This window comes from Ipomoea triloba, chromosome 2 (assembly GCF_003576645.1).
Source record: "Ipomoea triloba cultivar NCNSP0323 chromosome 2, ASM357664v1".
NCBI classification, from domain to species: domain Eukaryota; kingdom Viridiplantae; phylum Streptophyta; class Magnoliopsida; order Solanales; family Convolvulaceae; genus Ipomoea; species Ipomoea triloba.
Genome location: NC_044917.1, coordinates 14,360,724 through 14,383,395, shown reverse-complemented (window position 1 = coordinate 14,383,395; position 22,672 = coordinate 14,360,724). Strand labels below are relative to the sequence as shown.

The window sequence follows — 22,672 nt, the reverse complement described above, 5'->3', positions numbered from 1 at the left end:
GGGGGGGGGGGGGGGGGGGGGGGGCGCTTTTCGTCCGGGTAGCTTTTCGGTATTGCTCTGTTCAGACAAGAATCGGGAACCCATTTGCGAAAATGCCCAAAGCTGTAGTCTTTAATGACACCCTTCTCAAGTATGCGAGTCTAGATATTGGGGAGCCTCAGTTGATGAGCTTTTAGAAGGTAATTTCAGAACCCATGGTCGCCATAGATCTTTCTTGTTTTCTGGTATATATCTTTCTTGTTTTCATTAATTTATTGTAAAAATGAACAGATGCTAAGTAGTTAAATTAAAGGGAACTTACACAATCCTCTATTGGTCCGGAGAAGCTTATGTGATGAAGAGGAACCACTCGAGATGTTGGTATTTTGCTGCATTTGTTGCTGGGATTATGAACTTGGAGTAGGTTGCTGCGGCTGTTTTTGTTGTTGATGATGATGATGAAGCGGTGATGGATGGATCATCGTCACAGTTGCTCGGTGATTTGAATACACAGGAGCTGCTGTTGTACATCTGGTGGTGATGATCTGCAATGGCAAAGAGAAAACATGGATGTGGCAACTGGATCTGCGATGGGTGACAACAATGGTCGCAGAACATAAAAAGACCAAAATGTCCCTGAATTACACAGCCAACTGACGGAATACTTAACGCTGGACCAAAAGTGGAACACGTCTAATAAATGTGGACTCAATGTGGCAAAAATAACAAAATTGGACTAAAATTGGAAATTGGCTAATAACAAAATTGGACTAAAATTGGAAATTGGCTAATAAAAGTAGTACCAAAAAAGGCATTCACTCTTTCAATAATATCCCTCAAAATATGCCGTCTAAGTGACCGGAAGACTAAAATGGTTAAATTTTGATAGTCGAAGGATGAAATTAGTCAAGTCAAAATGAGTAGAACCAAATTGGTGAAATCGATATAGTCGAGGGACATTTTAGTAATTTGCTCCTAATTTTGTGAATGATTGTGGAGTTTATTTGAATTTGGTGGCTTAATTGCTATCCCTACCTAGTTCAATGGTACATTCTTCCAGAAATAAATAAAAAGAAAGAAAAATCTTAAGCTGTTTATCACCGCCGAGCTTCCCCAATGGCTGTGGTGGCGCCACCGCTCTCCCCCCACTACCCTCGCTACCATCAACGCCCTCCGTTCACCAGGCTTTCTCATAGCATAGTAACTCTTCCTACTTCCCCTTCAGCAACTCTCTCAAAATCGACACCTCTTTCAGCTTCTTCTACTTCAGAAGCCTCTCAGTTCAGTCTCCCCCGTGAGATAAATCGACTCTGTGAATCTCAAAACCCAGCAGAAGCCTTGAGCTTTTTGCAAGAGAATCTCAACAATGGCGTCTTTGACTCGACTCAAAAGGCCGAGGCCATGGGTGCGCTGTTGCATGCCTGCGGTAACGAGAAGGACCTCGAAACTGGGCGTAAGGCGTATGAAATGATCTGCGCATCGGCCTTGCTCAGGAATAACTGTATTCTCAATACTCAGCTCATCACAATGTACTCAATGTGCGAGTCTCCTTTAGATTCTCGTGCGGTTTTCGATAGTTTGCAGAGCAGAAATTTGTATCAGTGGAATGCTCTTGTGAGTGGATACACAAAAAATGGGCTGTGGTGTGATGCTGTTTTGCTGTTTATTGAGCTGATAGTAAGTGCAGAACATCGGCCTGATAATTTCACGTTTCCGTGTGTGATTAAGGCTTGTGGATGGCTTTGCGATGTGGGGTTGGGAGAAACTGTTCATGGGATGGCAATAAAGATGGGTTTCGCAGCTGATGCGTATGCTTGTAATGCCTTAATAGCAATGTATGGGAAGTTTGGGTTTGTTTCCGAGGCCGCAGTGATGTTCGATAAAATGCCTCAGAGGAACTTGGTTTCATGGAATTCAATGATATCTGCTTTTTCAGTTAATGGGCGTTTCCTACAATGTTTTGATCTTTTCAGGAGAATGTTAATGGCAAAGGAAGTTTTGATTCCGGATGTTGCTACATTAGTGAGTATATTACCAGTTTGTACCGAGGAAGGAGAAGTTGAAATGGGAAAACAGATTCATACTTTTACTGTGAAATTGGGTTTGAATGAGGAGTTAACAGTGAATAATTCCTTATTAGATATGTACAGTAAATTTGGGTGCTCAGGTGAAGCCAGGATTCTTTTTGAGAAAAATGAGTGCAAAAATGTAGTTTCTTGGAATTCAATGATCGCGGATTATTCTAGGGAAGGAGATGTTAAGGGAACATTTTGTCTAGTGAGGGATATGCAAAGCCTTGGTGATGGAGTAAAGGTTGATGAGGTTACTATATTGAACGCTTTGCCCGTTTGTTTAGAGGAGTCGGAGCTGGTGAGAGTTAAGGAACTACATGGGTTCTCCATTAGGCATGGGCTAGAGAGTCATGAATTGTTAGCAAATGCTTTTATTATGGCTTATGCGAAATGCGGTTCTCTGACTTCTGCAAAGCATGTCTTCGTTGGCATGGAAAACAAGACAGTCAGCTCTTGGAATGCTCTTATAGGTGGCTATGCACAAAATGGAGATCCATCTGAATCTTTCAGACTGTATCGAAAAATGATAGGTTTAGGTTTTCATCCAGACTGTTTTACCATTAGTAGCCTTCTTTTAGCTTGTGCTGGGCCGAAATTGCTACAATATGGTAAACAGATACATGGGGCTGTGCTTAGGACTGGCTTAGAAACAGATCCGTCTATTTTTGTTTCATTACTTTCGCTTTATTTTAACTGTGGAAATCCATTGTATGCACAAATTCTATTCAACAGGACAGAATATACAAGTTCAGTGTCGTGGAATGTAATGATTGCTGGTTATTTGCAGAATGGTCAAGCGGATGAAGCCTTACGCACCTTCCATGAATTGGTGTCTCGTAGGGTCCAACCCGATGAAATTGCAGTAACAAGTGCTTTAGCAGCTTGCTCAAAGTTATCAGCTTTGCAGCTGGGCAAGGAAATTCATTGCTTTGCATTAAAGGCTAAATATACTGATGATTCTCTTGTCCGCTGCTCGATTATGGACATGTATGCCAAATGTGGGCTAATAGGATTATCAGAAATTGTTTTCAAGCATTCAGTACTAAAAGATGTTGCATCGTGGACAGTCTTGATTTCAGGATGTGCAGTTCATGGACTTGGTATGAAGGCTATTAAGCTATTTCAGGAAATGCAAGAATTTGGTCTGAAGCCTAATAGCTCTACAATTACTGCTATTTTAATGGCATGTAGCCATGCTGGGCTCATGGAAGAAGGTCTGAAATATTTTGGCGAGATGCAGACTTTGTATGGTGTAAGACCTAAATTGGAGCACTATTCATGTGTGATCGACATGCTGGGTCGTGCAGGACGATTTGCTGAGGCATTAAGTCTTGTAAACCATATGCCCGTGCAACCGGATACTGGGATTTGGAGCTCGTTGCTAAGTTCCTGCATCTTTCATGGTGAGTTGGATTTGGGAAAAAATGTTGCTGAGAAATTGTTAGATTTGGAGCCAAATAGAGCAGAAACTTATGTGTTGGTCTCAAACTTATATGCTGAATCTGGGAACTGGAATGATGTAAGAAGGTTGAGAAGGATGATTAAAGAAAGAAACCTGCAAAAGGATATTGGCTGCAGTTATATCGAAGTTGGAGGAAAATTTCATAATTTTGTAGTTGGTAACAATATACTTTCTGAATCTTAAGTTTTGGTACGAGAATGCCATATGGTGGATTGAATTCATTATGGCCTGTTTGGTAAATGGCTGTTGGCTGATTGGGTTGGCTGTTTGGGTTAGAAGGTATGATTTGTTAATAATATTAGCTGATTGTAAAAAGTTGTTTGATAGATTAACTGTTAGCTGATAGCTGTTTGGTATAATTTTTTTTTCTCAAAAAGCTAATTGAAAAGACTGCTATGAGTAGTCTTTTAAATTTTAGTATTTTAGAGTTACAAAAAGCTTATTAACCAAACAATTAATAGTGATCAAAAAAGCCAAAATTGACTTATAGGCTGATTATTTACCAAAGGGCCTTGTGAAGAAGTTTGAGTTGGTGATGCTGGTCTTGCAGGCTGTAGAGTTCTGTAATTTAGGGCTAATATAGACCATTAGTAATGCCTATTACCTACCATATGATGGACAACAAGATGGAACAACAGTATTTGATTTCAAGAATGGTATGCTTGAGCCCGTAAGGGTAGCCCAAGTGGTAAGAGAGTTGTACCTGCAGCTGAGAGGTCGTGGGTTTGAGCCGGTCAGCTATGGGTAACCTAGGTTGGTTTACCTCCTCGTTAATCCAAAAAAAAAAGAATGTGGTCCTTTGCCGGTTAGGTCACAAGGCGAGGGCTTTACTCACACAGTGAGGAGTGAGGTTTACCTTGTTAATCCAAAAAAAAAAAAAAAAAAAGAATCCGGGCTTATCATAGTTAATGTGAATTGGATCCCTTGTGGTTCTAGAGGTGGGATCCTATTGGCTTGAATTTTCACGATATCTGGTATTTCGGCCAAATGTCTTGTGTATGAGAAGATATTATAATACCTTGTTTGTTGTTGCTTATACCACTTGGTTTTTATTCAATCTAGGTTGTCTGACCCTAGAGGAACCACCACAATTCAAAGACTCTCCCCCCTTAATGTGGCAACATATGGTTCATGTTTTTTAATATAACATAAAAAAATGGTTAGATAAAATTGCAAGTACACACCATATTCCAATAGCATTGTAGTTGATAGGCAAACTTGAAGAACAACAATGAGCAACATTAATAGATACTAAAAGAGAGAACTTTACATTTACATTAATAGATAGCAAAAGAGATAACTTTACAAAAGAGATAGTAAAGGCATCACAACTCCATTACATTTATAGAGAATTCAACTCACTGGCAGTGCTTGAAGCACATTCTACTGCTCATGGGGCCGAAAGGAAACGTGGTAGGGGGAGGGATTGAGGAGATACTAGTGGTTCCCGTCGAGGACGATGATGAGGAAGAGGTTTCAACAATACTGATGATCATTGGACAAAAGCGAGGCACTAAAACATTTGCACAAAAATCAAGTGAAATTCAACAAACTACTCGCCAGAAGCATATTTGTTAGGCCATCCACACCAATGGTTATTGCTTTGGTTTATGTCAGATTGAGGCCAACTTGGAGGAGAGAGGTGAGGGAGAGAGAAGGAAGAAGCCTTGCCTGAAAATGAAGAAATGATCGTTGGGAAATATTACTATGAAAAATAATATTTTTGGGTAATAACAATGATAAGAACGAAAGGGATAATTTTGAAAGGGTTAACACGAGTCGAGCGAAGCACTCTTTCCTTAAAACCTTATTTGCTACCTCCCAAAAGTGCTAGGAGCGTTGTAGCAGCGTTGTAGCTTAGGTTTCCTAGGATAAAACGTGTTGCGCAAGAGAGAGCCTCTATGCTATACAATTCACTAAGCCATAGAAAGGCTCTTGTATAAATAGTGGTGCAAACCCACTTCCCAAACCAATGTGGACAAAAGTTTACTTCAAAGCTTTCCCACCATTTTTCCAACTCAAATGGTTAAACTTTGAAAACTAATTTCTCATTCACCGATTATCCGTTTTGTGTATACCATATATCAATCTCTTCGTCTAACTACGAAGAACTCGATTCCACTTTGACCCGATCCAAATCGGAAGTGGACACCACATATATTTGTACCACAAAATAGCCACTAAAAATGCCATTTTATGCTATTTTTCCAACAATAATACTAACCAACTAGGACCCACCGCTTTTAATAACACATGTGACAGCCACGCGTGGCTATCACTTTATGCGACCAGCGGGTGCACGCGCCAGGCGCGCCTGACAATGTGCTTATTATTATTATTATTATTATTATTATTATTATTATTATTATTATTTTAAAAATTAGATTTGTTTAATTTTTTTCCTTCCCTCTTATTTTCTCTTTCTTAATCACACTTACAAAAGCTCCTCAATAACGCGAAAAAACTCCATTGATAAGGCCTTCTCCAATAGTTAGAATTTTGGTGTAGATTTTGAGGAGATTTTGTAAGTGTGATTAGGAAAGAGAAAATGAGGTGAAAGGAAAAAAAAAAAAGAAAAAAAATACAAAACAAAGTTGACAAAAAAAATTTAAAAATTAAAAAAAAATAGTATAACGCGTGCATTGCGCGAAATCTGCGCCTCATGCACTGTGAGGCGCAGATCTCTCCTCACAAGGGGGCTCACAATGTCAGCTAAAACTTCAATATTGCAGGAGAAAAATACGCACTAAAATTACCCATTCCCATTTGTTAAAAGCTCATACACTTGTTTTTAGGCCTTTAAAATTCCACTAAAATTAACAATTGGGATGGCCTAAGGATGCTCTTATAGGTGCAGTTGCTAGGGACATAGGTCTCGTACCTGCTGCACTCAAATACACCTGGTTGAGGCATATCAAAAAGTGCAAAAGGAAAAATCAATGAATGAGATTAAAGGTGAATCACATCATTCAGTTATGCCTGAAGCAAAGAAGAATATTGATGATGATCTCTTCGAGGCTGAGCTCAAGGACTTTGGAGATAATGAGTGATCGTTTTTATCTATTTTTAGACTTTTGAATTTTGTGAAATTACTGCTATGTTTTCTTTTATTTGCTACATTGGATATTACTATTATTATTTAGAAGAGTTTTACACTATTATAGTTTTGGTTTAGTGAATATTGTATACAGTATACTGTCTTCCCTATGTTGTGTTAAATTTCAAAGTTTAATGACCCAAGTACTTTAAATTACGGCTCAAGTAATTGGGTAATCCTGGGTAAAATATGATGAATAAGATTTTACTAATCAATTGGACATTATATACATGTCAAACAATAGTCAAAGAAATTCCAAAACTACATGTGTTTTTGTCGGGACATCCAATTTGATATACTTTTATTTAGAATTTAAATTTGACTCAATGCATATCATAACTATTTTCTCATACACATAGTACGTGGTTCAAAATTGAACATTATTTTCCCATTTGTGTTTTATTATTAGTATCTCCATTCACCACCATAGCATACCTCTAGGGGCTATCTAATAAAACTAGGTATACACATTTTGTTATAAACCCCCGTCTATTGCCTAAATACCTAGAGCACATGATAGAGAGGATCATTAAATAATAAGGTACATTAACTGCATACTTTATGAGGATCGATTCACGGCATTAGGGGAAGATATGAACCCAAATGAATGCCGAGAAATTTCATGGAATGGAAAGATCTTCATTATTTAAACCCACACACTAATTAGATTGAAATAGAAGTTCAAAAGATAATCAATTTGTAATTTTAGCGAATAATATGCCAAATATACCTATTGATCATAAAAGAGTGGCTAGGTCTCATACCCCTTCCCCAACTTGGACCAAATATATCTACCGATACTCCTTAACGCCAGAAGTGTAGGAGATCTATCAGTGTAGAAGATAAAAATCACAATATTAGATCTAGTAAAGAAACTGTCACTCTTGAAATTTATAGGTGCACTAAACAAACAAAATGAAGAAAAATCCTAGTAAATTTATAGGTGCACCAAACAAAAAAATGACAACAATCTAGTTGATTTAAAAATTGCCATGAATTTTATAAATATGAGAGAAAATTTTGATAAAAATATTATAGTTGTCGACAATACAATTGCCTATATATATAATTGCTCATTTATAATCTATATCCAGAGCAAGGCACTAGAAGTGTCACGATTATTTAACATATAAATGAGCAACTAAGGCATTAGCTCAACTCCCTAAAATAAATTCTTTTTATAACATGTACACCATTAATTCTCTTTATAACATGTACACCATTAAATGTTAACTTTGTTGGTTACAAATGGGCGCTTGTACGTAAGAGGAATAATAATAATGAGGTGGTGTGATAAAGCGAGTTTTATAGCCAAGGGTCCATGCAGAGACCCATAATTGATTTTAGTAAAATATATTCTCCCACAATAGATGGCATTAAGCTTTGCTACTTAATATCATTGGTAGTAAATAAAAAAATTTAGATATGTAGCTAATATTTATTTCGAAAAGTCCCTGAAGGATTTAAGGTTCTCAAAGTGAGAAAAATCATAACATGTATGATGTTAAATTATGAAGGTTTTATGTGTCTTAGAATAGTCTGACTGAGTCCTTTTCTCCTGAAGAAGGGATATGCAAATAATATGTGTCATTATGTGTTCATTAAGGAATTGCTAATGAGTTATTTATTTGTTTATTTATTACCTTAGTCTATGCTTAACTATTATTGAATCACATATAGAGTTTGACGATATTAGCCCATGCTTAAAGACGGAGTTTGAAATGAATGAGTTGGGAAGACCAAGTATCATCTCAATTTGAAGTTCGAGTATTTTCTTGAAGGAGTTTTATATACAGTCAGTCTATCTTGAAAACCGTCTAGAAGATGTTTTATATGGATATTCATTATGTTCTTTTGAATAGTAGTCAGTAGTATTCATTATGTTCTTATCACACTAATAGTTGTCTATTAATCTCTTGAAGTAGATAAAGAACCGTTTAAACTCAAAGAGGATAATGAGGATAACTTAAGACCAAATGTCCACTACTTCATTGTCATTGAAGCACTATAATAGGACCGGAAGTTCCATAATCACATCAGGACTGATATTGTATTCGCGATAAAATTGCTAGCAACATTTAACGCTCATCATACAATGAAATATTATTGGAATAGTGTGTAACACATCTTTCAGTATTTTCGAGTTACAAAGAGTCTGACATTTATGCGAGAAATCAAGATATGGTTCTGATGGGCTACTCGGGTACTAGCTATTTTTTATTGATCCCCATAATGCCAAGTCCAAACTGGTTATGCTATGAATTATCTTCAATGTCCTAAATGAGAACAATAAAGTTTGTATTGCACAAATGATAAATGAGTATATTTAGGAATGTTTGATGAAGCATATATATAGTGTCAAAATCAACCCACATGGATTATAATGATTAAATTACGCAATGAAACGCTCTGAAATGCTCTCTCAATGGTACTCTGAGGACGATGATCTGCTTCAACGTAGCACGAAGAAATCGAAAGAGGGTGTGGGATCGGCTGATGGTATGGCATCGGAATCGGAAGCGGGTTCCCCGTCGTCCTTGGATTCCGATATGGTTCCTGTTGGCCTTGAGGAACGCGTGGCTGAGACTCCGCCTCTGGACATGCCGGTGGACGATCCCCCGGGATCCGATATGCAGAGGGAGGAGGCTTCTGTGCCTCAATCTGTCGCGGCGACTGTTGAGGGACTAGCTTCGCACGCCGCTCCACCTACAGTGGACGCGGGGAATGCACAACCCCGATCCTATCGTGACTCGGTGGTTGGAAGGGGAACCGATGCGGCTCCTTTTTTAGTCGACAATGTTGCGGATGCTGAGGACTCGAACAATGAGGCGGAGTTTGATATTGATGAAGAGGATGAAGATCCAACTTGCCCGGTAGTCCGTCTATCTGCAAAGGAGAAGGAACAGATCCGTGAACCATGGCGTCAGACGCTTATTATAAAGGTTATGGGACGCCGAGTGGGTTACGCGTATCTCCTTCGAAGGTTGTTATCTATGTGGAAGCCAAAAGGCAGAATAGAACTCATTGCATTAGAAAATGATTACTTTTTAGTCCGATTTGGTATGAGAGATGATCTGGAGTTCGCGAAGTATGAATGCCCGTGGATGATTCTCGATCATTATCTGATCATAAAAGATTGGGTGCCAAATTTCGATCCTTTTGCTGACTCAACGGAGAAAGTTCTCGTTTGGGTTCGGTTTCCCAATCTACCAGTGGAATTTTACTATCTCCTATGCCTTAGGAGAATTGGTAATAAGTTGGGGCGCACGGTGAGGGTGGATCACACAACTAGCCTAGTCTCACGTGGTAAGTTTGCTAGAGTGTGCGTGGAGATAGATATCACCAAACCTTTGATCTCCACCTTCACTTTAGAGGATAAAGTATGGAAGGTCGCTTACGAGGGAATCCATCTTGTCTGCTTTGCGTGTGGGATGTATGGTCATCGCCAGGAGTCGTGTCCTACGGTTACTGCCGAAGGAGGTGCTGCCGCTGTAGATGGTAGTGAAGCTCCTGATCCGATGGGTCCGACAGTTCGCGCTCCAGCAACTACTGCACGAAAGTTTTCCGCTTCTGGAGTGGCTCTGTATGGTTCTTGGATGCTGGTCACGAGAACTGATCGCCGACAACAGGGACGCCCTTCTGATCAGCGACGGGGCGCCATGACTGAGGGGCAGAGGGCTCAAACGGCTACGGCAAAAAAGAGAGCAGGTGTCACAGGGTCCAGGTTTAATCCGCTGGACACAGAGGAGGAACCGGAGGAGACCAATGGTGCTGGGGATCGTCAGTTAGACGCTGCAGCTGACATTAGGAACGGGAATGATGATAATGCTGGATTGGCACAGTCTATTCCACATGGTAGATTGGAGGGGCGTCAGCGTCGTTCGAATGTTATTGCTAACGAGAAACAGATTGATAATGAACCCAATTTGGGGAGAAGGACTGCAGTGGAGGTAGGGGAAACGTCAGGACAGAGTCAACACCGTAGAGGATCTCGGCGGGCAGCGGAAGAGGACGAGCATGTGGTGAACCGAGGGGAAAATGGAGGGAGTGTCATTCGCACCACAATTGTATTGACGCAGGAGTTGGACGCTGGTTTGCCGGCTGCAGGCAACACCGAGACTCTTGAACACCATGCTGACCCTCCCGATGGAACGGATGCGGAGGGGGATGTCGTGATGGAAGATGATATGTGCAGGGAGGCGGGTCCGGCCGAGGGTGCCTGTGACTCTGCCGTCTGATTTGTCTTTCGTGTTTTCTGTTGCTCTTTGTGTTTTTTCTTCCTGTTTGCCCCTTCTCCTTTTTCCATGAATTGTTTGTTTTGGAATTGTCAAGGCGTGGCTGGTCGTGAGTTCCACCGTGTCCTACGGAACCTTCTTCGCACTCATAAGCCCTCTGTTCTTGGTCTCGTAGAGCCAAAGGTCTCCGGATCCCATGCCAATTCCATATGCATGAAATTAGGCTTTTCGGACTGGGTTAGGGTCGAGGCTGTTGGGTTTAGTGGCGGTATTTGGGTTCTTTGGAACAATACTTGTAAGATTTCGGTTATTTCTACTCACCCTCAGTTTATCCTTTTGCAGGTTACGGAGAATAACCAAACTGAGTGGAACTTAGCGGTGGTGTACGGCAGCCCTACTCACAGCCTTCGACGGTGTCTCTGGTCTGCTCTCACTTTGGCTAACCACGGTTTAGTTGGGCCCTGGATGATCATGGGAGATTTTAATGCCGTTCTAAATAAAGATGAGACCAGCAACTACATTGCGTTTTCGGCGCACCGCTGCTCTGATTTTGCCGATTGGATTGAGAGGGAAGGCCTTATCGATATGGGGTTTAGTGGTCCGAAACTCACTTGGATGAGAGGCACTGATACTGGTATAGCGAAGGGGGCTCGTTTGGATAGGGCGTTGTGCAATACTGAATGGAGGACTTGCTTTCGGGAGGCCTCTGTCACGCATCTCCCTCGGCTGTCTTCAGATCACACACCGATCTTGGTCAGGACCGTCAGCCGAGATACTACGAGGAGGTTGCCGCAATTCAAGTTTCAGGCTGCATGGTTTACTCACAAGGGTTTGGCTAATGTGATCAAGTCTTCTTGGGACAAGTCGCATCACTTATCGGTGAATATCCCGCGCCTCACAGCAGTTTTGAGCTCCTGGAACAAATCAACTTTTGGGAATATCAATTATAGGAAAAGAATTACTATGGCTCGGATTGAGGATGTGCAACGTAGACTTGCCATGGCTTATCATGGTGGCCTCACCAAGCTTGAGAAGAAACTTGTTAAAGAATATCAAGATATCCTATATCAGGAGGAGTTATTATGGTTTCAAAGGTCCCGGGAAGAGTGGATCACTTCGGGGGATAGAAACACAGCGTACTACCACGCGGCTGCTACTGTTAGGAAGGCTCGGAATACAATTACAAGGTTGCGAGATGATACTGGGGTTTGGTTAACGCAAGAGGAGGACTTGAGGAATCATGTTCGGGAGTATTTCAAGACTATCTTTACTGAGGAACAACGGCCTGCTCGTCAGTACTCAGGGGGTGTCGGATTCCCAAGACTTTTGCCTTCGCACTGGGGGTCTTTTAACCATCCTGTTGATATTGAGGAAGTGCACAAGGCGCTGACTGATATGGCGCCTTTTAAAGCTCCTGGGTCGGATGGACTCCACGCTGCTTTTTACCAACGTATGTGGGATGTTGTTGGGGAAAGCGTCTTTCAGCTTGTTTAGGAGGCTTTTAGCTCGGGATCTTTACCTTCGGGTTTGAATGATACTCATCTGGTTTTAATTCCTAAGATCACTTCTCCGGAGATGGTTCGCCATTTTCGACCGATTAGTCTCTGTAACGTCAGTTACAAAATTATCACAAAGACCATTACGAATCGTTTAAAAAATATCCTACCATACATTGTGAGTCCGTTCCAAAGTTCCTTTGTGCAGGGGCGTCAGATTACTGACAATGTGCTTGTCTTCCAAGAAGTTATGCATACGTTGCAATTGAAGAAAGGTCCGACAGGCTATATGGCCATCAAGCTCGATTTCGAAAAAGCCTATGATCGGGTGTCTTGGACTTTTGTACAGTCAATTCTTGCCGAGATTGGTTTCGAAGCTAATTGGATAAAGCTCATAATGCACTGTATTCAAACTCCTCGGCTGTCAATCCTTTGGAATGGAGAACAACTTCCAGTTTTTTCACCTGAAAGGGGTCTTCGGCAGGGAGATGCGATGTCGCCGGCTATTTTTGTCTTGTGTATGGAAAAGCTAAGTCAGGACATTACGCATAGAGTTTTGATGGGCGAATGGCGAGGGGTTAAGTTTGCTCCCGATAGCCCTACTCTATCGCATTTGTGTTTTGCAGACGATTTAGTGTTATTTGCAGAAGCCTCCTTGGATCAAGTGGGAATTATTCGGGATAGTCTTGATCGTTTTTGCGAGGTCTCAGGACAGAAAGTGAGCTACGACAAATCCCGGGTTTTTTTCTCTAAGAATGTAGAGCCAGATACCGCGTCTACTATTGCAACAAGTCTTAATCTGTCTAAAACTGACAATTTAGGTACCTATTTGGGAGTCCAAGCGAATCACGACCGTGTCTCAAAGGAAAATTATAGCAGTTTACTGGAGAGAATTCGACAACGACTGGAGGGTTGGAAATCTAAGACCTTATCACTAGCTAGGAGAGTTATCCTCGCCAAATCGGTCTTTAGTGCTATCTCGACGTATGTCATGCAAACGACTGTGATTCCCAAAGGGGTTTGTGATGAAATTGAAAAGCGTACAAGGCGGTTCATATGGGGTGGTGCTGATCACAATACGAGTCAGAACAAGCTCCACCTGGTGAAGTGGGATGTTATGACCAGCCCTAAGTTAGCAGGGGGTTTAGGTATTCCGCGAATGCGAGAGTTAAATATGGCTTATATGGCGAAACTGGGGTGGCGTCTCAAGTGTGAACCTACCAGTTTATGGGCTACAGCGCTTACGACCAAATACACGGGTTATGAGAAGCGGCGGCGAACACAGGGCGGAAGAGTCGAGGGCTCAGCAGCATGGAAAGGCATGGAGAGTGCGAAGCACATTGTGGAGGCTGGGAGGATGACTTCTATTCGCAGCGGAAGGCAAACGAACTTTTGGTTGGATAAATGGTTGACACACGAACCTCTATGCAAACACTTAAGGGAACCCTTGAGCTTACCGGAGCTTTATAGGAAGGTCCATGATATGTGGGAAGATGGTGTTGGGTGGAAATGGGAGTTGTTTGCAAATCTTTTACCGCCTCACATTATCCAGAAGCTTAGCGCCGTTATGCTTTCTGGGAACGCTGACAGTGAAAACAAGATGGTCTGGGGTTTTGAGCCTGAGGGAGATTTCTCAATTAGCTCGGCTTACGCTTATTTGGCCCCTTCTACGGTGGAGGAGAACCGTGTTAACTGGATGCGTATTTGGGAGTTGAAAGTGCCTAATCGGATATGTTGTTTTGTTTGGCTCCTAAAACATGGGAGACTCTTAACTAATGTTGAAAGGGCAAGACGCCACATTACTTCTAATGTTGATTGTTCTGTTTGTGCAGGGGTGGTGGAAGATTGTGAGCATCTGTTTCGACGTTGCAACGAGGCCGTTACCATCTGGCGAGGTGCTTTTAGCATGGCGGTGACTACGTACCTGGATCATTTGAGCTGGGAGGACTGGTTAGAGGCCAACTTTCAGGGTGACAAGCGCATGGGGTTCGAGGATGGCTGGCCTGAGAAGTTTTCTATCCGCCTTTGGTGGATATGGAAATGGCAGAATGATCGTATTTTCAATAATAGACGCATGCCGAATGACCAAAAATTGTTGTGGTTGACGAAGCAAGAAATGGAAATAATGAACGCTTTCTCGAAGGCGAAGAGGCTGGCCCTCTGTCCGGTTGCGGAGCGAAACGCTTTCTTTACTTGGAACAAGCCGGCCGCTAGCTGTGTGAAAATAAATGTGGATGGCAGCAGGTCCGCCGATGGGAAGGCAGCATGTGGTGGTTTAATTCGGGATCATTATGGGAACTGGAAGGGAGGTTTCACAGTGAACATTGGTGTATGTTCAATTGATGAAGCTGAAGCCTGGGATGTTTGGCACGGCATTCAACAGGCGATTAGGCTTGGGTTCAAAACTGCTGTTTTGGAGAGTGACTCAAGGACGATTATTGATCAGCTACGAACCAACAGGCCGTCAAAGGGTGGCGTGGCGTGCACAACATCATTGAACGGTGTATAGAGGCCATATCCCTTTTTCAGTGGATTGATTTCACACATGTCTACCGTGAGCAAAATAAAGTCGCCGATGCCCTTGCTAAATCCGCGTTAAGAAGCCAAATGTCTTTTGTTGATATTGATAGAGCACCGTCAAGTGTTATCTCCCAGTTGCAAGAAGATCGTATGGGCTTAAGAGCACTGCGTGGACTCCCCGATCGTGGGGATGGTGTTTTAGATGCTTAGCTGCTTTTGGTTTGTTATGTTTGGGTATACCCCTCTTCTCTTGATCAAAAAAAAAAAATCAACCCACATGAGCTTTATAAGGGTCACAAGACTTTTATAGAATTCTTACTCTAGTGACAATCTAAAAAATTGTGTCAAATTTCTTTTGAAAAGCTTTACATGAATCAATCGTGAAGATGGGTCTCAACAGATGCCTCAACTGAAAGGCGAACCCACTCCCTTCCATAAGGGAGTGTACACCGGATGACCACAAAGTCTTTGGCTTTCTTTAACTATTTAGGGTGCGTTTGGTTCACACATGGGAATCAAAATCGAAATGGGTATAAAATACTTGGTAAGGGTAATGAGTTTTGATGAAAGTATTCAACATGTTTGGTAGTTGGGTGGAATGTGAATGATTATTAATAGTTGGAGAAGAAATGAGGAAGAGAAATGAAACCCTTATTTAATAAGGGTATGAATTTTGTCATAATGGGTGATGGTGTAAATGTAAACGGGGGTACGGATTTACACCACGTGTGTTTGATTGAGAAGGAAAGCCATGGATTCCTCCCTGGAGAAGAACCAAGAACCCCATAGTGAACAAGAGAGAGAGGGTCGAGAGGCCAGGATCAAAGGATCAAAGGATCAAAGGATGCCATTACAGTGGAGGGTCAGGTCCTTTATATAGGAATAGGACCTGACCCTTCGGGAATATAATATTTCCCAAAGGTCACTTGCCCTTTAACAATTTCTAAGGGACACCCGACCTTTTAGGGGTACAATAATACATGGACTATATACATTGTATTTCTACAGTAGTCCCTTGGGGTATTTACCCATCAATGGGGTATTCTAAACTCACAATAGCATTCTCAAAACCTATCAACCAAATACTAACAATCACTTTCATACCCATTCCTTATGTCTAAACCCACCAACCAAACAAACCCTTAATTTAATAAAACCATAAAACTATTCACGCGAGGACACATTCAATTCCACAACAACATTTTAAAATTTATAAGATTTTGTGTTTTTTAAAAAAAAAAATTATTTATTTATTTATTTTTTTTGAATACAACTGACCCTATTACATTGTAGTATTTGTTCATCTATACTTTTCTCGACCGGTTGAAGCACAAAGAGTTAATTTCGATATCTCCTCCACTGAGGCTCGGACTCATGACCTTTTATTTGAATCATTTAATTTTAGTAAATTTCTGTTGTTCATCGGACATTATTAAATCATGTATTTACAACTAATTTTTGTATAATATAAATGTTATGCTGTGAAATATATCGTTGTATACCCTCCAGTCTCCATACACTAGTTTGCTTTCGTCTCCCATTCTGACTCCCCCCACGGCATCCATGGTCTTTCTCTTGGTAGCAATAAACTACAGGAACATTAATTTTCTCCTTCATCTCTTCTTCTAACTTTAATTTGTATATTCAAATTTTCAATTAGGGATTCGGATTTTATTATAATAATTCGAAATCGTCCCCAAAAGAGATGCATTCAAATTCAATTTTAGCGTTTCTGATCTGCCACCCTCGAATGATCACACTTGTCACTGTCCAGCCCACTACACTTGCAGTTGCTTTCTAGTCTCCAATGGCGTCTTCATTTTCCACTTCTCTTTCCAACTCTGCCGTGTCCTCTGTTGCTCAAGCTCCTACTCTGCAACCTAAAGAAGAGCAGGTCCCCCAATTCGATTAATCCGTGTTCTTTTTGGTTGGTTGATGTACTAACAGAGTTTTTGTGTAATTGTGTCTGTGTAGGAGGAGGTTACGAGTGTTACTGCTAAGGAAGAGCTGGAGGGGAAGGTCAAGGTGATGGAAGAGTTTGACAGGAAACCGGTGAAAAAAAGCCCTATTGAGTGAGAAAAGAAATGTTGATTCTTACAATTCTTTTCTAATGACTGCCTTCTGTTTGTGATCACGTGTCTGAGAGGTTTTCTGTGCATTTCTTATCTAAATTTTACTTTTTGATCTGGGTAGCATGGATGGTAAAAAAATATGTCACCCTAACAGATCTTGGTGAAACTCTTGTAATCTGTTTGTATCTTAGTCTGTTGACTCTAAGTGGATTCATAGACCTAAAGTATGGTGAAGTTATCTTCATAACCATTGAAATTTGAAAGGGAAAGACATGGATTCCAAGGTTTAGCTTAGTAGTAAGCTAAGCTGCTTTCCAGGTGAGACCTGCGGTCCAACTCTTCTACCCGTTCTACCACTGATATACTCGCACGAGCTTAGCTTACTGTTCAGCAGCCAGTATTTGGGAGAAGAGAGTCAAGAGACCAAAGTTCGAAACTCGGTAATTGTAGTGTGTGGATTATGCTCAAAGTGGGTAGATCCCTTGTGCGCACTGGCATTTGGCCATGTCACCATTGAGTTATTATGATTTACCTCCTCCCACATACTCTATCGGGCCCTTGGGGATTCAACCTTTTGGGAGAAGAAAGAGGTAGAGATACAAAATTAATTAATGGAATAAATGTTTAGGCAGCCATTAAGTTTGAAATAGGGATATTCTATATGCTGCTTAATCCAAGTGAATAACAGAATAAGGTCAAAATTAGACTTTAGACCACTCAGGATTTCTAACTTTCTTTTGGCCATCTCAGATAATAGGAATTTAGGTGTACTTTATTGTGGTTGTTCTTCATTCTTTTGTTATATACAATGGTTTTATCCTAGTTCATGGAATATATTTTAGTGAAGTAGTTATTCTTTATTCTTTTCTTACTTAAAATGGTATTATCCTAGTTCACCTAGCAATTTAGTACGGTTTTATTCACACTAATACCGTCAGAGAAAGTGCTTAATCTGCCTGTCTTGTTCTTGAGCTTATCTACTGTATAGAGTAGATGCTGGTCCAAACGCTTAAAATTTATTAAAGGCTAAATAAGAGGGAAAACACTCTTTTTCAAGAAACTCAGGCTTTGCCAAACAAGTTCAAAGATGTTGAATTTGAAAGATCCAAAGGCTTGGCGGGTGGAGAATAACAACCACCCTCCAATTAGGCAGAAGCAAAGATGAAAATCAAGGAATGAGAAAATGTATATAATACTGAAAGGTTACAATATATTTCTATAATTCTATGTTTCTAATGAAGACAGTACATATATATATACCTTCTTCCAGCTGACAACTTGAGCGTCTCCTTATTCTTTTCTGTATTCAGTGTTAGCAGTATATCCTAATGTCTGATATCTAAGTTCTGAGGACTTCAGCATCATGTTTTGCTCCCACGTTGTCAATCTCTCCCAACCTAGCTTGTTTCACATACTTTATGTTTCCATCTAAGGAAAATCACAGGAAGGGTGTGACTGTGTGAGATTGCTTCTTAAGGTGAAATTTACTAGAAAGTCACTATTATTCTCCCATATGCCTGCATTAATTATCATTGTATTGTGTTTTTGCTTGTTGGAAATGCCCATGTTAAGCAATACTCTGTATTTACTAAATGCTCAATACAGACACACACTAATAATGATCTAAGGGGTGGATAACTGAGTTTCATTCCTCTATTTCTCAAGTCCTTCTCATGATGCGCCCTAGGTGAGTGCCAACTGCTGATCCCTCTATGTAGCTCAGCTGCTGGAGCAGCTCTGTTTAGATTCCTACCGCTGGGTTTGGGAGGGAAATGGGAGAACAGACTGAAAAGGAACTAAAAGACTGTTGTCTAAAGTCTAAACATTTAATTTAAATTGGATGGGGAGTGATGAGGATTCTTCACCATTGACTATAAGCAGAAGTGCAGAACTCATTGTTCAAGTGCATTATTGTCGAATCAGGTCTTTCCTTTTAATAAAGCAGAAAACTTTACAATATATATTCAAACTTGTTTTGCAATTAGGCTAATCTGTAATTTATAACTGTTGAGGGAGGGCTTTTGCAACTCATCAATTTTAAAGCCTTTGTAAAACTTACAGAGATTTAATTTGATTGAGGATGCTTAGTAAGCAATGTGTCTGCATCTGTTGCAGATGAAAATAAATAAATAAGATTTGTGAAAGTGTCATGCTAATACAATCATATACTTGTGTTTTATCATTTCTAAAAAAAAAAATTCTAGGACTTGAATTTTCTACTATAGTAGTATTGTATTCTCTTTAAATTGTTGTCTACAACCTTTTGCCCTGGCAAATTTTATTAGGGACTATGCAAAGTTTGTAATTGCATTGGCAATTTGTTGCAGGATCTTGGAAGAGGCACAGAATGAGAAATTCAAGAGATACGAAGCTGAATACACTCAACATTTAATGTCCAAGTACTTTTCAGACAAGACTATCTTCGGAGGTAACATTTATAACATCAAATTCACAAGAACATGTGCATGTATTGAACTGAAAGGTGGCTAATGGTATCTTCCCTTTATCCTTTTTTAAATGGGGAATGGGGCTGGGGGCTGGGGGGTGGGAATTTTGTTGGTAAACACAAGGTTTAACATAAGACCCTGCAGCATGCTCAAGTAGCATATGGTTTACTGGGGAGCAATGCACAATGCGTCTAACATGCTTTTGGAATCTTATTGCCCATTCTTTACTTCTCTCCCATTGTATAAATAATCTTTTAGTGTGTTATTTTAAGTTGACACCCAAAGCCCAAAGGGAGTCACAATCATTCTTCATTTTTAGTATTCTTTAGCTTATATTTATTGAGACTTTTGTCCCATGTGAATAGAATGTTTTTGATTTCGTTTTGTTTCTCTCTGAATTGTGTCTATTACACTGCAAGCTCCTTGAGGTTGTCAAATGAGGATCCAATCTCTTTATTTTGAATTTTGATAGTCCTTGACTTCTGTAGCAGTTCACACATCCTCTGTCCAAAAATGCTTACTAATAACATTCCAATTTCCATGTGCCTGTTTCTTTACTTGAATGTATTTAGACAACTCGACTTGCACAATGTGACATCTCCAGTGATAGTACTAAGAGCTTATTCATCATCTGATGTCCCTGAACATGTGATAATGTATAATGGTAAAATTATATCCAGATTGTTTAACTTTTTGGCTGAGTCGCCCTCCCTGTAGGATAGAGTACAGATGTATGCATGAATTCTGTACAAAATCTGGTGCTCATAAAGAATTTCCTTATTTTCTATTTATTCAAAGTTCAAACCTGATTACTCTGCATCATGCATGATTGAGTTTGGCTGGCAACAATTGTTACAGGAAACATCTTTGATGTCAAAATGACTATAGATGGAGAGCCAATAAAAGTGAGCAGGTAATTCAACATTTTCGGCCTTTCTCCATGTCTGATCCCATTTTTGCATCTGAAGTGAGCAGAGTTGTCCTTTGGCTTGTGTAGGTTTCCCGGGTACCTGTCTTACGCAGATCCAGCTAATTTTCAGGACGAGAGCAGTAGCAGCTCCTCAAATTCTGCTGTGGAAACTCCAACCTGCAGCGCCAATGGGAACCTGCCTTCTAAGAATGGGAACTAAACCTTTCATTTCGTTTACCCTTTAACTGGACCGAAATATTGCAATCCAATACACTTTGATCAACCTTACCCTATCGAGGAAAGGCAATGCTTGTGCCTTGTGCTAACTTAACTCTTTTACTTGAGTTTTCAACTACTTATAATATATATCATCATTGCCATAAGCTATTTAAGTTTCTGCTTTGCAACAAGTATCTGTTCCTACAAGTTTTGTTCAGAGAGTTATTAACTCTACTACAAAAACTACTAGCTAAAATGAATTTCATCTCTCACAAATATGTTATATACAAAAACTACTAGAAATCAAGAAGAGTACCATACATATTCCAGAAAGAAAGAAAGAAAGAAAAATAGTATTAACTAATAAACAGCATATTGAAGAATTATTGTAGCTTATTACCAATAGTCTGAGCATAAGAATTTGGGGGGATTAACTCCTGAATAAATATATCATCTTCAAACTCTTTGTGTTCTCCTCCTTTCTTCATATTCAGGGTCATCGGTGGGCAATTCATGGCGGCAGACTGGGCAGGTGTTTCTAATTCTGAGCCATGGGAGGATACATTGGTCGTGATATTTGTGCGTGCAAGGCAGCTGCCTCGCCTTCTCCCCGCCTCTCATTTCATCCTTACACACTGCACACACAGCAGCCTTCTCAGAATCATCATCATCATCTTCTTTGTTCAAAATCACTGTTGGCAGGTTCTTGATGACACTTTTGGAAGCTGGTGGCCTGCTAGTGGTGATTGAAGCAGCAATCTCTGCGTCATTGAATTGTGCAAACAACACCTCATATTCTGCAGCGTAATTGTACTCTTCATCTTGATCTTGATCTTGAAATTCTGGATTTGGATCCAAGTTATGGTGATCGTTCAACAGAACCTCCCACTCCAAATTCCCTAATACAACTCTCTCCTCTTGGGCATCCAGAAACATGCCCAGAATCTCCCCCCTTTCATCCACTTCTTCCCATTCCAAATCCTCCTCATTAACCTCCCTATGTTCCTCCTCCGCTCCAAATGATTCCCAACGAAGATCACTCTCGTTTTCATAAATGATATCATCATCCACCACCACTGCATTGAAACTCAGCCCCGAATTTGCATTTTCATCCGAATCCGAGTCCGACCTAACATCAAGAGCCCTAAGCGCACTCATAAAGTGCTCTTCTCCGTCGCAATTTTCCACGACAAAGCCAGAATTCTCACCGTTTCCGGTGATTTCTTCCCCTCGAAGACCTAACCCTTGCACAAGATCCAGCTCCAATTCACCTGGCCCCATTTCTTCGACGAAGCCCGGGTCCGGCTCCACTAAATTAGGGTCCATAATTACCTCCAACGGCGACGGCGATTGCTCGACGCGTTGGTGGAAGAGGTCCATGACGAAATTAACCTGGTTCTCGCGGTCGAGAAAGTCCATGTATTCTCGCTCCAAAGCGTCGCCATTCAACGATTGATCCACCGGACTCCGACCGACGGTGGATATTTGGGGCCGCAGGTCGGAGGGTTGGAAATCGGAGAGATCCGCGGAGGCGAAGACGTCGAAGGCATCGAAATCGTGAGACCAGTAAGGAAGAGAGTTGAGGTCTTCAACGACGTCGTGTCGGCGGAAGTCATCGTTGTCGTCGTTGAGGAGTTGAAGCAATGAAATAGAGACGTCAGCCATTGCTGTGCTGCGCAGTGCTTGCGGAGAAGGACAGGAAGTAGAAGAGGAAGAAAACGCAAAACCAAAACCAAAACCAAAACGCTTTTCGCAAAATTCCGTTTTGGAATTCGCTTTTCGGACACCAAAATTATTTCTTAGATAATTTGTTACCTTTCGAAATTCAAATTACGGAATCCTTCTCCTCTCTAAAAAGTAAAAAACTCGTTAATCATACTATTTAACGAAATAAATTTTCGCCTCAAAATTATAAGATAGTTTTAAAATCGGTAATCGTGTTCACTTTTTACTCTTAAATAATAACTTAAAGAATGAAAAGTAAACATGAATAATACTTAAGGACTAATTTTACAATTATCGTATAATTTAACGATGAAAAGTGTAATTTTTTCTAATACTTACAGAGTATAATATTACTCATAAATAAATTACAAACAAAAATCTATTTATATATATATATATATATATATATATATATATATATATATATATATATATATA

At 40.4% G+C, this 22,672-nt stretch overlaps 3 protein-coding genes across 3 annotated transcripts; 2 read left to right on the top strand and 1 right to left on the bottom strand.

The window, feature by feature from the left end:
* The first annotated feature begins 333 nt into the window (after positions 1–333).
* LOC116009707 (pentatricopeptide repeat-containing protein At1g18485) lies at positions 334–3,793 on the top strand. Its single transcript, XM_031248827.1, has one exon. It carries the CDS (start codon positions 1,096–1,098, stop codon positions 3,694–3,696), a length of 2,601 nt encoding a protein of 866 aa, XP_031104687.1. The 5' UTR covers positions 334–1,095; the 3' UTR covers positions 3,697–3,793.
* Positions 3,794–16,359: 12,566 nt separating this feature from the next.
* Positions 16,360–20,677, top strand: LOC116009885. The gene is made up of 5 exons (XM_031249067.1): positions 16,360–16,755; positions 16,836–16,933; positions 19,261–19,361; positions 20,239–20,293; positions 20,378–20,677. Exons 1-5 carry the CDS (start codon positions 16,669–16,671, stop codon positions 20,508–20,510), a joined length of 474 nt encoding a protein of 157 aa, XP_031104927.1. The 5' UTR covers positions 16,360–16,668; the 3' UTR covers positions 20,511–20,677.
* A 99-nt stretch (positions 20,678–20,776) lies between these two features.
* Positions 20,777–22,311, bottom strand: LOC116009884 (E3 ubiquitin-protein ligase CIP8-like). The gene has a single exon (XM_031249066.1). The coding sequence runs from the start codon at positions 22,172–22,174 to the stop codon at positions 20,966–20,968; it is 1,209 nt and encodes a 402-aa protein (XP_031104926.1). The 5' UTR covers positions 22,175–22,311; the 3' UTR covers positions 20,777–20,965.
* Positions 22,312–22,672: the final 361 nt, after the last annotated feature.